The sequence below is a fragment of the Hyperolius riggenbachi genome, chromosome 8 (assembly GCF_040937935.1).
Source record: "Hyperolius riggenbachi isolate aHypRig1 chromosome 8, aHypRig1.pri, whole genome shotgun sequence".
NCBI lineage: Eukaryota > Metazoa > Chordata > Amphibia > Anura > Hyperoliidae > Hyperolius > Hyperolius riggenbachi.
Genome location: NC_090653.1, coordinates 79,779,823 through 79,797,555, shown reverse-complemented (window position 1 = coordinate 79,797,555; position 17,733 = coordinate 79,779,823). Strand labels below are relative to the sequence as shown.

Below are 17,733 nucleotides of genomic sequence, written 5' to 3'. Positions count from 1 at the left end.
GGCTATAGCGGCGCACAGGGAGGTAACTTCGGCGCCGTCAGAAGACGGAGCTGAAGTTACTTTTAAAACACAATAACTCTACTTCCAGCAATTGCTAGAAGCTGAATTATTTCATTCTCCGCCATCCATGGCAGCCTGGAGGGGGAATAGTATTTAACACGGCCAGGAACTTGTGCAGTAGCAGGATCAGCCATATACTGGCTGTATCCTGCGCCCAAGTCTCCCGCGCCGATTCCTCTCGTATGCGTTATCGGCTGCCTCAGCCAACTCAAGTCAGGCGTGTTCTATGAGGCTTAAAAGTTAGGCTCTTGAGTGGGAGGGGCTTGTGCTCACAGCCAATCTTTTATACGCCTTGAATAGACTTTACACAAGAACAGCGAAGAACAGTGGCAAAGAAGGCATTAGCAAAGTATCACGTCATATCTTTATAAATCAATTTTTTTAACCACTTCACCACCACAGGGTTTTTCCCCTTAACCACTTGCCGACCGCACACTCATACCATGCGGCGGCAAAGTGGTAGCTGGAGGACCAGCGACGCAGATCTGCGTCGCCAGGTGCCTTCCTAATTAATCAGGAAAGGCCGCTCGCGCAAGTGGCCGTTTCCTGTTAGATCACGGAGCGGGTCTCCGTGAATAGCCTGTGAGCCGCTGATTGTGGCTCGCAGACTAAATGTAAACGTAGGAGACATTTGTCTCCTTTGTTTACATTGTACGGCGCTGCTGCGCAGCAGCGCCATAAGGCAGATCTGAGATCCCCGGCCAATCAGCGGCCGGGGATCGCCGCCGTGTGACAGGGTACAGCCTGTCTCTGGCTGCACAGGACGGATAGCGTCCTGTGCAGCCCAGATCACCAGGGGTGAGAGGGAGGAGAGGGAGGGGGGGAATTTCGCCGCGGAGGGGGGCTTTGAGGTGCCCCCCCCCCCCCGCGACATGCCAGCCAGGAGGAGCGATCAGACCCCCCCTGCACATCATCCCCATAAGGTGGAAAAGGGGGGGGGGGCGATCTGATCGCTCTGCGTGCCAGCTGATCTGTGCTGAGGGCTGCAGAGCCCACCCAGCACAGATCACAAAACATAGCGCTGGTCCTTAAGGGGGGGGGGGGGGGGAGGCTAGGTCATCAAGTGGTTAAAGGAGTTATCAGGAGAAAAATAAGAAAATAAGTGCTACTTACCCAGGGCTTCCTCCAGCCCCAAGCTCCCAGCATGTCCCTCGCCGCAGCTCCGTCCCGGAGGTCGGCCTGACGCCATCGCCTTCAAAGGTTTTTTTTCCCTTCAAAATTTAATTGGCTAAACCTGTCAAGTTGTTTTGCCCTCCCCTGGATCAACTGATATTTGAGAGGGTGCAGGACAAAAATTCTAATTATTTTTCTCCAAGCTGAACTTTATGGATGGATTTGTTTTTATTCTTTCAGCCAAACTGTGTAACTAGTTTTCTTAGTCATTTTTAACTCTGTGTGGGACAGATAACAGAGCATATTTGGATTTAAGGTTACAGGAAACCCGATTTTTCCTGCACAGATAATTGTTTGGTAACACTTTTTCCTTCTGCTCTGTGCAGGTCCTGGGTGAATCTGTACTGTGTACTGAACAAGGGAGACTTGGGGGTCTACAAAGATGCAAAAAGTCAGAGTTCAGGATCAACGCATGGAGGAGAACCCCTGCTGAATCTAAATGGAGCTTCCTGCGAGGTGGCCAATGAGTACAAGAAAAAGAAGTTTGTCTTCAAACTCAGGTGACTTATGTTCATAGTCTTGAATATTTTCAATAACTTTGGATCGTTTCCACAGTTGTGTAAATGTTTGTCTGTTATTATATGCTTGATTTTTAGCCTCATTGGGTGAACCATTATTTTCCTGTCCGATTACTGTGCTCTTCTGTGGAATGGAACGCATCTGCCCTTTAATCTTTCATGCACGCTCTGTAATTATCATATGTGACAGATGCCATGGATATGTACGTCATCCATAGACACAGCCATCCCGTTAGCACGCAGCAGGCCCGATGTAGTAAATGGCATAAAGTTGCCGTGCGCCAGTGGCAACCTTTTACCATTACAACTGCTGGTGGAGCACTGCCCATTAACCCATTAGCACCACAGGCATTACCATGGTAATGTGTCATTGCTATGGTGATGCTCGGTAAACTGTGCTTTACCGTTAATGGGTGGTGTTCCACCGGCAGTAGTAACAGTAAAATTACTGTGCACTCCCTGCGCATGTCAACTTTGGGCAGTTTACTGCATCTGGCTCATTACTTCTGTCTCTTTTTGGCTGTTGAGCCAATGTCACCAATAATACCGATGTTTTAGAGTAGTTGCAGCTAATTCCCTGATGAAGCAGCAGTTTGCCATGTAACACATGGGGTTCAGTATGCACCTATCCGAGCTAGTCCTCCTGTATGTTCCCAAGGATAGTGTGTCTAGGTAACTATGCTTTTGTATTCATGCCTATACCCTCACCATTATACCATATATTTATATTCTTTTGAATTGTTCAATCTTACATTTACTTTATTAGCGGCATGACCTGAGGTCTTTCCTGTCCCCCCAATTCCTCCTCTGAGGTTTGGATTTATCATAGTGGTGGTTACACATACTGGCACTCATTTATGTGCACTATAGATCAATATTTTAGCATGTACCCCTTAATTATTGACTGATTTGGCAAAGTACCCCCTACCATAGCTCTCAAATAGCCCATAAATGTATTGTTATGAGTGCTCCATAATTGTGTATAAATGCTTTTTAAACCATTCCTGATGCGTTTAATGAACTATAAATGACTATTAATGTTTGTTTTTTCTTATACCATTCATATTTTTTTAATATCTTAAAATTTAATGTGATGGATTGAGTATAACAAATGTTAGCAACCCCTTTGCCCAACTTAAAGTATCTGCTGGGATATGCACACCATCTGTTAAAATATTCTGGGCCATAGATTGGTGGACTTAACTCCCCAGTAAGTATACCCCAAATTAGTTGATTTAAAGGACTACTGTAGGAAGGGGGGATAGGGGGAAAAGAGTTGAACTTACCCGGGGCTTCTTGTGCCCGCATAGCCACTCACGGATGCTCCGGTACCCGCCTCCGGTTCGCTTCCGGAATTTGCAACTTTAAAGTCGGAAAACCACTGCACCTGGGCGGCCACGTTCTCCTTCCCCCCCCACTGATGTCACCGGAACTGTACAGCACAGGACCAGTACAGTCTGTGCCTGGGCAGTACGCTTCTGGTGATGTCAGCGGCAGCGAGGACGTGTCCGTGCAGGTGCAGTGGTTTTCCAACTTTAGAGTTGCAAATTCCGGAGGTGAACTGGAGGCGGGGACCGGAGCATCCGTGAGTGGCTGCGTAGGCACAGGACATCTGCGGGGGACTGTTAAAAGCCCCAGGTAAGTTCAACTCTTTTCCCCCCTACAGTAGTCCTTTAAGGCAGACAAGGGAGGCTCCATTGCAGTCCTTCCAACAGAAATTTATAAAAAAAAAAGTGATTGTGAACAATAAAAAGAGATGTTTTGAAATGTAAACATCCATCGTCCTACTACCTGGAGGTAAGTCCACCTCTACCTCCCTTTTAGGCTGCTTTCACAGTGGGACGTTACAGGTGCAATTAAGAGCAGCCTGTAACGCAGCCCAACTCACAGCAATGAAAAATCAATGGGCTGTTCACACTGCCCACGTTGTGTTGGAGTATAACGCACCACGGTAAATAAAAGTGCAGCGTGCTGTGAGTTATACTCGTATGTGGCTGCGTTCGGATGATTGCACATGCTCAGTACTGGTTTTTTTTTATTTGCCGCAGGCACCATTTTCGTTCGATAGTATGCGTCAAAAAGTTGTATTTATAAAGCGCCAACCTATTACGCAGCGCTGGACATTAGTTTAGGGTACAGACAATATTTAGGGGTGACATACAGCAAAATGACAATACCTGAATACAAGAAAGACCAGATCATGCAGCACAGTATGGGCTGCATTTACTAACCGGCGCTAAGTGTTAGCGCCGGAGTGAAAAGCCCTTTTTGGCCGCTAGTGCGTGCAAAGCTACTTTGTGCGCGGCCCAGTGCACGGGTGTGCCGATCTTAGTGAGCGGTGCGAGGATAACGTCGCACCCGATGCAACAAAAATGACGCATCGGGTGCCCCTGAAGTGGGGCATCATAGCGCTGCTTAACGGGCACCCGATGCATCATTTTCGTCGCATCGGGTGCAATTTTTAAAAGCCAGCAGCGCGCACTATTACCCGCGCAGTGAGCGGGCTTGTTTCTACTGTGTGGGCGCAAACCACCTAACGCCGTGGTTTGCACCCACTAACACTTGGGGCACACTAACCGGCTTAGCACCGGTTAGTGAATCAAGCCGTATGAGTATATTGGTCTCTCGGTTTTTTTCCCTCGGATTTTTTTTTAATTTAAGACAAAATACAAACACCTTATTGCAGCAAATAATATTGTAGCATATTCTAGCTTTTATCTGATTATGTTTTTTTCTGTAAGGATTGGCAATTCTTTAATTTATGTTGTATTATGAGTCAATGGCACACTCCTTGTCTAAACTATATAGATATACAGTAGGACTAATTAGGAAGTACCTAAGCCAATTACACATAAGCAAGTAGAGAGGTACCATGTTTTTTTAAAACCAATTTGTTGTGTTCTCTTCTGTAGGTCGACAGATGGGAGAGAGTTCCTCTTTCACGCTAAAGATGAGGTAGGTGGCTGGGATATGTGTCTGATACTGAGGCAGTGATACAGCAGTGAGGGGTGCGGGCGCTCCAGTTACTGAGCTTTGATGTCTTAGCTCCTCCCTGACATTCAAAGTGGCTTTTCGGTATTCCTTTAGCATACGTATAAAATCACTGCCGGGAGACTTGGGTGCAGGATACAGCCGGTATGGCTTATCCTGCTGCTGCACAAGTCCCAGCAGCGTTAATTACTATTCCCTCTCCAGGTCTACGTGGATGGTGGGGAATGATGTAATTCAGCTTCCAGCTATTGCTTGAGGCCGAATTACAGTGTTTTAAAAGTAACTTCAGCTCCGTCTTCTGACGGCACCCAAGTTACTCACTGTGCGTCACTATAGCCATGATTCCTGTTACGGTCTGTGGTGGGGCCGACTGCGCCCAAATCTCCTGCACTGTTATTACAGCGCTCGGCCCTGTAGATGTGCAGATCTATACACCGATTCACAGGAGAGGGCCCTCTAGTGGCATGCATGCACATCTTAAGGGATGCAGGAAGCTTTTTACTCTAGTAAGCTGTCACAGCTGAAGCAGGAACTGCTCATGCAGACCACATGTAAGAGAAGTCTCACCAGCAAGCTGCCATTCCTCTTCTACATTACCCAGCAGGTCTTAGTGAACCAAAGCAACGTTTTTTTTTACATATTACAACATTATTACTGTATGTTTCTGGTGTAACAGGACCATAGTGTGAGAACCATATTTCATAAGATAATTAGGATGCACCACCCAATGTTCTCCCTATTCCACTGAACCATACTACGGGCGCTTCATAACTAAAGCCTGGTACACACTTTCAATTATGATTGGCCAATCACAGACCAATATTACCACCTCCATGTAGTATGTGGGTTTACCCACACAATCTGCTCATAGTATTCAGTATCTGTTGATCATCATCCTACGTAGAGGTGGTAAAATTGGTCAGTGATTGGCCAATCATAATTAAATGTGTGTACCAGGTATGTCATATACCCACATGTCCCACACACATACTCAGTCCTGACTCAGACAGGAAGTGACTACAGTGTGATATGTGAGGGTCACACTGTAGTCACTTCCTGTCTGAGTCAGGACTGAGTCAACCACTTACATACCTGATATTTAACTCTTTAAGGCAAAGCATAAAAAAAAAAAACACAACATAGTTATTTGTGTGCTTGGCACTGCACATACACATGTCTATCTCATCATGTCACATGTCACTTTGGGTATCCTTTAATGTCCTCCGCTGGCCACGGTCAACGTCCAAGGAATCATGTGAGATATGCTTGTAAATTTGTATGATCTTTTATGTGCATTTCTTTTGCCATTTGCAAACTGAATTGAAGGTATTGCACCATAGAGGCGCTCTCTTATCATTCTTTTTTCTTAACGGGAAAACAGCAGTAATCCTTATTTAGCAAAATTCTTAGCATAAAGCCACTATAATCTGTGCTACAAGGTAGGATCTTACCGTGTCTTTGGTAACCCAGTGCCATTTGATGATGGCTGCTGATAGGCGGAGGGATCTGTAGAATGTAATACAGGCACTGTTCACACAGAAGATATAGAAAAAAATACACAGTTGGAGGTTCCATATCCACAAAACCTCAGTGCTGTAACTTTCCCCTCTGAGAATCCTGGTTACCATGACAATCCTGCGGCCACCTACTCACAGGTTACTGCCACACAGAAATAAAGTGCTGCCAGGATACTGTATTTCAATTCTTTAAAACATCCAAGCATATATTGAAATAGCAAAAACAATTTGCAGGAATGCCTTTTACCAATAGGCTGTGACCTGCTTCAAAAAGCAGATCATGGACATCTTGCTGATCGCAACAGCACTGTGGTTGGTTTTTTTTTGTTATTCGCAATTGCTGACCTGCATGACTTTAGGTGCAGTTGCATTAGTATACCAGATAGATCACGGCACAATCATAGCAGTGGAAATGGAAGGTAATGAGATCTCAGCCCAATTGCAATCGCTAAACCTAGTGGAAAAGGGCCCTTATATTGCAGGTCCTTGCAGACAGGACCCTATTGCTTAAAGTGAACCTCAGACAGTTCACACTACATCATTCATACTTACCCGGGGCTTCCTCCAGTCCCACGTTTGTGTTAGCTCCCTTGCCGTCCTTCCTGGCTGCTCTGTTCTCCTGTGGTAGCCTCCGGTATTGCTGCCACCTCTCCTCCCCCCCCCCCCCCCCCCCCCCCGCTCCTGTGACCGGGAGCGTTCTGCTCCTGCACAGGCACAGAACATTCCCAACCATGGGAGTGAGGCGAGGGGTGAGCGGCCAGCTGTAGCTATAATTAGAATGATGTGTAGTGCTAATGGTTAGGGCACCACAGGTTTTAGAGATGTATACTGGGTTAATGTTGAGCAAATTATAAAGAAATGTTGTTCTTCCTTAGACGAAGAGCGCCATTTGGTTATCTACCATAGAGTGAGATTGAGTCAGACTTCTCCAAAGCAATTTACATACCTTTAGTTGGACATACCTCTTACTGTTGTATTCAATGATTCCTAATGCTATAGAGTAATCATAAACAAGGTTTGATCGAATCAGTTCCTTTTCTTTTTCCCGTAGGAGGAAATGAAAAACTGGATTACAGCTATTTCCACTTCAGTCTCTGAACACAGTGAGATTGCCAAATGGAGCCAGTCCCTTGTTACTACCTCCTCCACCGATGAAGGCAACATAAAACGAGAGTCTGATCGCAGATCCAGTGCAGGGGGCCGTAAGAAGTGAACTCATAAGAGGGTAGTTTGGAGCCTCCTACACTCCCTCTTCCTGTACTTCTTCCGCCTTCAGGCAGAGCCGGATGTTGGTCTGGTACCTGAAGAGATAGCCCTTCCAGAACTTCTTTCTACAGGTGGTCCGAGGAGCCTTCTGACGTTTCAGAACTGAATCTTGATGTCTATGCATTTCTTGAACATAGTTTTTTCCTCCGCCAAAAACTCGAGTGTTAAAACGGTTTTATTCAGAAATGCCCATCCTACAAACATTCCCCACCAGTTTCTTCAGTATCTGGTGCTGGAAATGTTAATCTAGCTCTTTCAGAGTTTGAAGAATACACATATATAAGGCCCCAACAGTATAACGCTATAGCCTACATCTCTGGTGAAGTAGTTGTTGGGAATGCAGGTTCAGATGGTTGTGGGTTCTGGAATACTCGCTGGTAAAGGGGGAAGAACCACACAACTTTGGCGATGATGAGTCAGATATCCTTTGTACGCTTAGATCAGGATCATATGAGAGCACAGGTGTTACGAAATTGCAGAAGACCAGATGCCTAGTTTTCTATTTATTTTGACAGTATGCTTTGGGATCTAAAGAAGAAGTTTATACAGTGCAATATATATGTGGCTGCTACAAAACGCCAGGTCCGTGGGGTGAAGTAAAAGGCTTATATATCAATGTCCTCTAATGCTCTTCATGATTTGCAATATTTCACCTTCCATTTACAAACAGTTTATCATCACATTTCATCAGCAGTGCAGCATCTTATGCAGCCCTTTCTGAAGAGCCCCAGCGACGGAACAGGCCACAGAACAGCCATACAGGCCTCTCTAAAGTGAAATTCTACCTTTTCTTGAGGAGCACCAATCTCAAAATCATCCGTTTCAGCTTTTTTGTTCTTATATAAAAATAGAACCATTTTTAACAGCCAATAGAATATGACATATGGGTGCATCAAACCCTGCTGCATTATGGCAATGGCCTCAATTCACTAAGATCACACTGGAGATAAGGCAAGAGAAAACTTATCTCCACACAGTGAGAGAGTTATCTTATCTCTTCATTCCTTATGTTACCTCCTCTGTAGTTCATTTACCTCCTCTGTAGTTATTTTCACACGCAGTTAATTAACAGCCTGTCGTTAACTCTCCAATCCTTAAAATAACTCCAAAAGACAGAAGAGGTAACTTTAGGTTTGCCTGAGGTAAAAGGTTTCCTGAATACTACATGCCTCATCACCATGGTGATAACTCTAGAAATGTTATTAAAGACAGGGGATAAGCTTTGCAGAAATTGAGACCTTGGGGCCTCAATTCACTGAGTATTGAGGGTTCTTGTTTGTTCAGCCACTTACTCATGCTGGAAGCCGGTAGGTTTGAGGCAGTCTTAAATAATGGCAAGAGTACTCTGTCAGGTGAAGCTGCATACCTTTGCAGTTCAGTATTGCAAATTCATTGAGGACTATAAATTCAAATACAGTATTCTTCATCACATGAAATTACAAAAATAGGGTAAGTTATTATTTTTAACAAAAGCGGTTTTTCTGTACAATATCTCTGCAGTTTTCTCGGAAAGGCCTTTGTTTAGCCTCCTTCTGTGCTGTTCAGCATTGTACTTGTGTATGGAGTCCTGTCTGAGGTATCCTAAAGAGAACCTGAGAAGAAACTCCGGTAAGAAAACACATACTTACTGAAGAATAGAGAAGTCTTTAGACACTTCTAGAGTCTTCCCGTGTTGTCCTCACCTCTGCTGCTCTTCGTAAGTTTCTCGCCATGCTCCTCTTCATGCATGCAATTGTGACCATGCTGCACCTGCACAAACAACGCTGGTGCAGTACAGCTGCGCTCATTCCTGAAGAGAAGCATGGCCCTGATCTTCAATCCGACAAGCCCTTGTCTGCTTTCCTCAGGAGACTCTGAAAGCGTCAAGAGGTCTGGAGGACAGTGTGGAAAAGTCTGTACAAGGTCTAGAGCTTCCCTCTTCTTTGGTAAGTGTGTTTTTTTTCTTTCCTGGAGATTCTCCTCTGATGAGAGGGAAGCAACTCTGCCTGGATGTCCTTGCTGCTCTTAACACAGAAGGAAGCTTCCAAACAATTGTCCTATCTAAAGAGTTGCACCTATTGTCAGCGGAAGGTTGGGTGGGGAGGTAAGTGTAGGGCTATACTTACCTCTGCAGCAACCAACCGGAGCTCTGCTGCATTGAGAAATTAGCACTCCTAAAAGTACATCCAGTATAGGGAGACTGCCATTACTCTGATTCACAAGAAGCCTGTGGAGAAACTACTGACTACTGCTTTTTGCCTTATTCAGTAATTCCACAGATAGCAGGTTGTGGCTGGCCATCTAGAATGATATGGAAAAAGTATTCTTCATCAACAGATGACATTTCTCAGCTCAAACCCACGAGAACATATCTGTTTCACATAATTTGCATATCTTTTTGGAAACATAATATATGTTGTGTGTGTCATAGAGGTTTAACCAAGATAGATTGTGAGTTGACTAGTAAGTAGCGGCATCACTGGGCTGTGCAGAAGAAGCTGCCGCGAGTGTTGCTCATTGGTGGAAGATGTAGAGTGAAGCAGTGATATTATTATTGTAGCCAACAACACGACACTCTCCGCTCTGTGGCGGTGACAGTAGAGGGACAGCTCTACTCTGTGTCATTGGATTGGGCATTTATTATGTAAAAACATATACATTTTTACCTTTTTAATATGTTTTTAAAGTTGTTTTTTTTTTTAAATATTCAACCTTTCTGACTAGTTCTCCAGGAAGTAGACAGGCTTCTTCACAGGCTTGATTGACAGCCCCAAGGGACAATGGAATGGGCCAGTTTATCCAAACAGGAGATGCAGAATCAGTAGAAAGAATTCTGATTGGAGGAAAATTGCTCCATTGCTGTTGACATGGCTGACTGAGGTACACCAAGCTCTTGTTTCATACGATGCCACAATACAGAGCCATACCAAACAGAACACGCCATATGGACAGTCTTTCAAAGCAGATCAGGTAGGAAGGGGAAACAAGTAATTATAAATGAATAGCTGAAATTTCAATATATATTTAATAGAATGGATCAACAAAGGATGAATAATTCAGATAAATCACATTCTCTGGGATGAAATGGGGCAGCTCAGTTGTAGCGGATAAGAGGTCATTGCTAATGTGTGGCTGTGACAAGCACTCCTAACGGCAGGAAACCGATAACCTGCCCAACTCAGCCAGTATTACCGATAACCAATAATCGTGACTTGCTTGGAATTGGGCCAATCTTATTCAACAGGAAGTGAATTTAACTGACCGAATTCCAAGCTACATACAAGCTGGAATCATCTGCATCTCATGGACCATCCTGAATTATCATTGTAAGCCAGGGAGATAGTTTAAGCTTAAAACCTAAATTTCAACCTTAAAAGGGGAACTGAAGAGAGGTATATGGAGGCTGCCATGTTTTTCCTTCTAAGCAATACCAGTTGCCTGGCAGCCCTGCTGATCCTCTGCCTCTAATACTATTAGCCATAGCCCCTGAACAAGCATGCAGCAGATCAGGTGTTTCAGACTTTAAAGTCAGATCTGACAAGACTAGCTGCATGCTTGTTTCTGGTGTTATTCAGATACTACTGCAGAGAAATAGACCAGCAGGGCTGCCAGGCAACTGGTATTAATTAAAAGGAAATAAATATGGCAGCCTCCGTATACCTCTTACTTCAGTTCCCCTTTAAAAGACCACTATCCCTAAAATATAAACACATACATATAAAATGTACATTTCTCCAAGAGTAAAATGACTTTTTTCCTATGCAGTTTTCACTTACTATAGGTAGTAAAAAGCTGACAGATTTTAGACTAGCCCATCTCCTCATGGGAGATTATCAGTATTACCCTTACAAAAGAAATCCCTGAACAGTATCTAGATCAAGTTGGCAGCTGTATTTTGTCAATTGGATTGAACAACTGCAGTTCAGTAAGTGCTTTCGAAAATTCCCATGAGGAGATGGACTAGCCCAAAACCTGTCAGATTTTTAGTACCTACTGTAAGAGCTGGTCCACACTAGGTCCGGAAACGTATCCGTGGCTGCGTTTTTCAAACCTGATGAAAAACGGAGTCCCGGATACTAATGTTGAAAATAGCAGCCAGCCTCACCCAAGTAAAAAACGGATCCGTCTGCTTTTGCGGGGATCCGTTTTCAAAACCTGAACGGAAGGTCCGGATCTGCTGCATTTTCACGCAACGGATCAGGACCACGGATACACGCAGGGGGTAGTGAAAGAAATGAGAAAACGCATCTCCAGCTCCACAGGCTAACGGATGTTAAAACGGATAGCCTGAGCTTTATGATTAAAACTGATAGCCTGAGCTTTATGATTGGCCCAAAAAAATCCTCCCACTCCTTCCTAATGATAGAGACGTTTTCTGTCAGGGAAAAACCTGAACGGAAACTAATGCAAAACTGATGCACTTTCATCAGTTTGCAGTACGGTTGGTACTTCCCCTGATCCGGACTGCAGTGTCCGTCCTGCAACTGTGTCTAGTGTGGACCAGCTCTAAGTGACAGCCACAGTGGAAAAAAAATGTAATAGTGCATTTTACTTTGGGAGAAGTGTAGGTTTATAAGTATGTATCTGTAACTTGAGGACATACTTAGTTTAATAAACTCTGGATATACTGACAGGTCCCTACTAAGAGATGGAGATCTATTGGCCACAGGTCAGGCATGGAAAAGGACAGCAACTTTCCGAACTCAAACAGGAAGTGTCAGTTTGATAGCCAACCTTATCAAAAGTTAATAAGGGGAGGTGGAATTAAGTCCTTTTTTTGTCAAGCTTGCAGCGCTATTATAATTTAACAGTTAATATGCAATTTTGGCATAAGCCCATTCAGCCTCTCTCACGATTTGATAAGTATTAACTGTGCAGTGATGACCAGGCAGCAGAATGGCCCAGTAACGTGTATGGGGCAAGAATCCTATAGCAAACAAGTGTAATAATTTGTTCAGGGTAGTCCGGGTGTAGAATGAAAGCTACACATACAGTCCTATCATGCCATACTATGCAATACAGCCAGTGAACTGCTCTGAACATCTATTTTTTATTTACCAATCTGTACATTGCATTATGTTCAACATTTCACCTCAGCCACACAGACTGCAGTCATTTTGTGGATCTGAATCAGTCTCTGTGAGATTTGGGCTTCCTAGTTCACAATGAAGCAACTGGGCCAGACTTTCATAACAGAACCTCATATCAGTTCACATGTAAGCTAATGGTTTCTTGTAAACTGGCAATTCACGGATATTGACCCAACCAACAAAATGGCTGCTTCTGTGCTTGACTGGTGACCATGCCTCAAAATCCACAAACGCTGCTGCATGCGCCCAATCCCATGATGCATCAGCAAAGTGCATGCTTCAGTGGCTGCTGCAAGTTTACGCAAAATCTTATTTTTGTTGGTGCAGCTTAGGTTTTTTTTTAATTATTTTAATACAGCCAGAGGATACATGCATTAACCCAGGCCAGCTGCAATACTTGTAAGCTGGACCAAAGTCTCTCAGCAAAGTGGCTTTACGTTCACTACGAAAACTCTCGCAACCAAAAAAGGCTTACTTGCATTTTATGGTGGCCATATTGGCCCTGGAGCAAAGCATGCTGGTCTTTGTTGATGATGTCAGACCTGAGCAGATGCCAGTACATCAGAATGGCTCCATCATCCTGTCTATTGGCAGGTCTGGATATTCAGCAGCAAAGAGCAGCACATCAGGGAGGTTGCAGAGAAAAGAGCCACCACTTGACCTTCTCAGCCACGATACACCACGGAGAGTGCAAGAATTGTACAAGCGACTGCATGCCGTAGGTAATAAGGCAACTTTAATGCATGAGTTGGTAATGTCCTCTCCCCACTGGATTCTGTTCCTACTGCTGTAAAATGGTTTTCTAGAATGCGTTTTGAAAAAAAAATACAGAGAGAAATGTAATTTATTGTAAAGAATATCCAGCTATTACAAAAAGACATCAATATGTAAACATGTATTTTCCCAAGGGGCTCAGTGCAACAGGTTCAATAAAATTCAGTTTCCAGAGTTTTATGGGCAGCGTCTGCTTCTGTTACTTTGTGGAAGAGTAAATGGTGGCTGGTGATTGGTGTTTGTGCATCATGTGACACGTGCCGTGTGATTGTGACTGCACAGTGTGTACTGAGAGGCTGTTGTAGGTCCTTATTCCATCCCTCCATCCTGTGTCAACTCATCACAGGTCTTATTTTTCCTGTCCTGAGCAAGAAAGTGAGTTAGACAAGTGTGCAGGGATAGAGTTCACTAAACCTAGATGTACAACTACAGTACTGTGATTTAGAGTTGATACAGGATTGTGTAAATTTTGTATGCAAATTTATGCAGCTTTAACCAATAAAGTCACACCAAGGTTTAAATTGATTGGTCCATTTTTCAGCTGCATGTTTGCATACAGAATTTGCATAATCCTGCATAAAGTCAAAATTATTTGCATCTCATGTGGTCCTGCAAACCCCGGAGCTGTATTTATTACAGATTACCTGATTTTAGGTGAGAAAAGGTCTCCCACTGACTATGCCAAAAGCCAAGTCTCACTGCAAATGCGTGACTGTGACTGTACTTAACCATCTACTGAGTCACTATTGGGGCAATTGGGGTGTGAGATGGGAATTGGTGGTCGTGCTTGAAATGGAGTGAAAGGAGAGGGCTATAGGGGCCATTGATGTAAAGGGGGAGGGAGGACAGGAAACACGGTATGGCTCAAGGTAGCCACATGTTTTGGGAGCTTAATGAAGAGGGAGTGAACATTGGCCAATTCTTGTTAATGGGGAAGGAGGATGCTTGTGATGTCTGCCTTCCAGGGATGTCACGGCAGGGAAGGGGGTGTTGTTGGAATAGAGCCAGAGGAACCCATCAGAATATTTATGAAGGACCCCATAATTGGAAGTTATGCCCCTAGTTAGCAGAATTGTCTAGTAATGAAGTCAGGCCATGTCCCACCCAGCTACATTATTCACCAATGGGGGAAAAAGGTGCCCACGGATGTATAAAATTAGGTTGAAACAACTAAAATTGAGAAAGAGGGGAGGTGGCTTATCTCATTAATGACAGCTTTATATAACAATGACATTTAATATGCACTGGCAATGCGTTGCATGGGTCTGAGCCAACTTCCTCAGGCCAATTACTACAAATACCAGCGCTAAAAATATAACTACCGTACTTCTAGTAGCAAAAAAAAATAGCAAGAGCTGACTGGAGCGAGCTGAATTTGGTTCTGGCCACGAGCAAGTGCCTCTGGAGTGGGCATGGACAAGTAAAGTACATTCACGTCCAGTAAAATGAAGCACTCATGCATTGATGAGAAATACCATGGATGAGTCTTTGTTCCACTGGGCATGCTTGACATTATTTGCAGGGCTGTGGAGTCGGTCCAAAAATCCACCGACTCCGACTCCTCAGTTTAGGATTACTCCGACTCCACGACTCCGACTCCTCTAATTTGCATATTACAATTTTGTTGATTAAAAGTATGTAACATGAAATTCGTCTCTTAACTGCCAACGCTTAGGAATTTTACAAGACAACTGAAGTGAGAAGGATATGTAGACTGCTATATTTATTCCCTTTAGACTAAAACTAGTCCTTGGTAAGAGTACTTGTAAAAGGTACAAACCGGAACAAAGAACATCTATCAGGCCCTAGGCAGTGTAAGTGTGGGTACATGTAAGAATGATGTGCAGGTACTCTGCAGGGGAATGAGGAGATTGTAAACAGACAACACCTCTGTGTTCAATGTGCACAGCATTCTCAGTGGATTCCCTGCAGCTCTGTGGGGAGTGCATATGTAGAGTATAGTACTACTGTGTAACAAAGTAAACCTGAGACAGATGAAATTAAAGTTTTATACATACCTGGGGCTTCCTCCAGCCGCCTTCAGGATAATCAGTCCCTCGTTGTCCTCCTCCGCCACCTGGATCTTCTGCTATGAGTCCAGGTACTTGAGCCAGTCAGGCGTAGTGCGCATGCACACACTCCGCCGCCAGGAGCATACTACACCTGTGCAGCACTATTGCGCAGGTGCAGAATGTTCCTGGCTGTGGGAGCGGCATGCGGCCGGACAACGCTGACTGGCTGAATTACCAGGACTCATAGCAGAAGATCCGGGTGGTGGAGGACAGCGAGGGACTAATTAGCCTGAAGGGGGCTGGAGGAAGCCCCAGGTATGTATAAAACTTTACTTTTCATCCGTCTCAGTTACCCTTTAATTTGTAGTCACCAAACCAAATTTTAACAACATATCAAATTATTTGATTTCATCAGCAAAGGGAGTGCATACATTTGCATAAATCAGCATCAATGCAGAATTATTTCCATCTCGTTGACCATCTCTATTTGTGACACAGCTACACATCAGGCTTTATTCTTACAGCATAGATGTTATTTAGTATATATAAGAGATTCCTGTGTACACATCATATATACAGTCACAATCAGATATGTATATCTGACTTTAAAAATACAGGGACTGCTTTATTGAAGCAGCACAAGTAACTAATTTTGATTGTTTTATTTCATTTTTGTGGACTAAGCACAGGTATTACTGTATATATACATTATTTTTAATGACTATTATCTGAGAAATAGAACATTTTATCATATTTTTTTATTTTAATTACAGTTACAAATTCATTAGGAGTCGGAGTCGGTGCATTTTTTCCCAACTCCGACTCCAGGCACCCAAAATTGCCCGACTCCGACTCCACAGCCCTGATTATTTGTGCATGCCCAGTCCAGATGCACTCATCCATGGCCAGAAGGTGAACAGGGACCCTTTGCTGGAATGGTGGGCTCTGCGATGATCCAGGAAGCCTCTGGACAATCCAACTACTGACTTAAAGGGGAACTTCAGCCTAAACAAACATACTATCATCAAGTTACATTAGTTATGTTAATTAGGATAGGTAATACAATCTCTTACCCACCCTGTTTTAAAAGAACAGGCAAATGTTTGTGATTCATGGGGGCAACCATCTTTTTGGTTGAAAGGAGGTGACAAGGAGCAGGAGACACAGTTCCAACTGTCCTGTGTCTTGATTACCCCTTTCAGCTGCACACGCTAGGCTTCAAATGTCAATACATGGTTATACATTACTTGCCCTGTGGTGCCCATCCGTCTTCCACTTCCTCCATTTGTGCTTCACATGCCGCCAGGGTTTAGCGCATGTGACGTCAGGCACACAGGCACCACCCACTACATGCCGGCGGCATGTGCGCACCGAAAGAAAGGAAGAAGTGGAAAATGGATGGGCGCTGCATTATGGGCAACACAGGACAGGTAATATATAAATGCACACACATGGGGCACATTTATACCCTAGGGGGAACAGCGCCGGGGACTTTATCGCTTTCGTCACTCGTCCCGATATCAGTCACCTTTACCACCGTGCACCAATTCATCACAATGACCCAACATCTTGCAGTATGTCCAATCAATTCATGCACCCAATTTTGGCCCGAAATTGGTTGCATCGTTGACTGAGCATGCTCTTGGCTGCACAGATTTTCATCCGATAATTATCAAATCGGCTGGTTGAACGGCTGCCAAGTCGAGAGATGTAGGGCCACATTTAGTTATCAGCACTTTAAATAGATACAATTATGAGCGTACAAAGTCAGATTATCGCTGTAGGGTAGTGAGAAGGGTTTGAGACAGATTTACAAAGACAACACCAGCACAGAATATTTAGCATTACTATAAGCAAAAGCATACAGTATATACTGGGGGTTGACATACCTGTACAGAAACAAAAACAAAATAAATAATGCATGTATAATGCACTACTGATCAGAGCCTCATCTTATGTTCTTTTTAACACAATTGTTTTAAAATGTCATCCCCCCCCAAAGCAACAAATAGGCTGCCAAGTAGAAGAACAGCATTGCATATCATACAGTAAAGTTCTTCTAGTAAATAAAATGACCATAATGGCCAGGCTGGAGTTTGTACGGAGCACCAATGCGATGCAGCAGATAAAGCAGAGGCTTTCTGCCCCTTTATAAATACGCCCCAAGGTGAGTCATATTTTTTAGGACATACACTGCCTAAAAAAAAGTCTCCATATGGCTGCGTCTTTCATGCAGATCTGGGGATGGGGTAACATGTTAACATATCATCTCACCGCCAGAAGCCAGGCTAGCAGGGGGTGCTGTACCTTCAGGATGACAGAAGGTGGTGGATAACTCCAGCACTAAATTCTC

At 44.0% G+C, this 17,733-nt stretch overlaps 1 protein-coding gene across 3 annotated transcripts in view; it reads left to right on the top strand.

Moving 5' to 3' along the window:
• The window catches only part of SPTBN4 (spectrin beta, non-erythrocytic 4), a 265,502-nt gene extending 251,965 nt beyond the window's left edge, over window positions 1-13,537 (top strand). For all 3 annotated transcript variants that reach the window (XM_068250768.1, XM_068250770.1, XM_068250769.1), the window contains 3 exons: window positions 1,560-1,733; window positions 4,664-4,706; window positions 7,311-13,537. In XM_068250768.1, the coding sequence (XP_068106869.1) occupies window positions 1,560-1,733; window positions 4,664-4,706; window positions 7,311-7,472 (379 nt within the window). In that variant the 3' untranslated portion in view covers window positions 7,473-13,537. The remainder of the gene's footprint in view (window positions 1-1,559; window positions 1,734-4,663; window positions 4,707-7,310) is intronic.
• The last annotated feature ends 4,196 nt before the right edge of the window (window positions 13,538-17,733 follow it).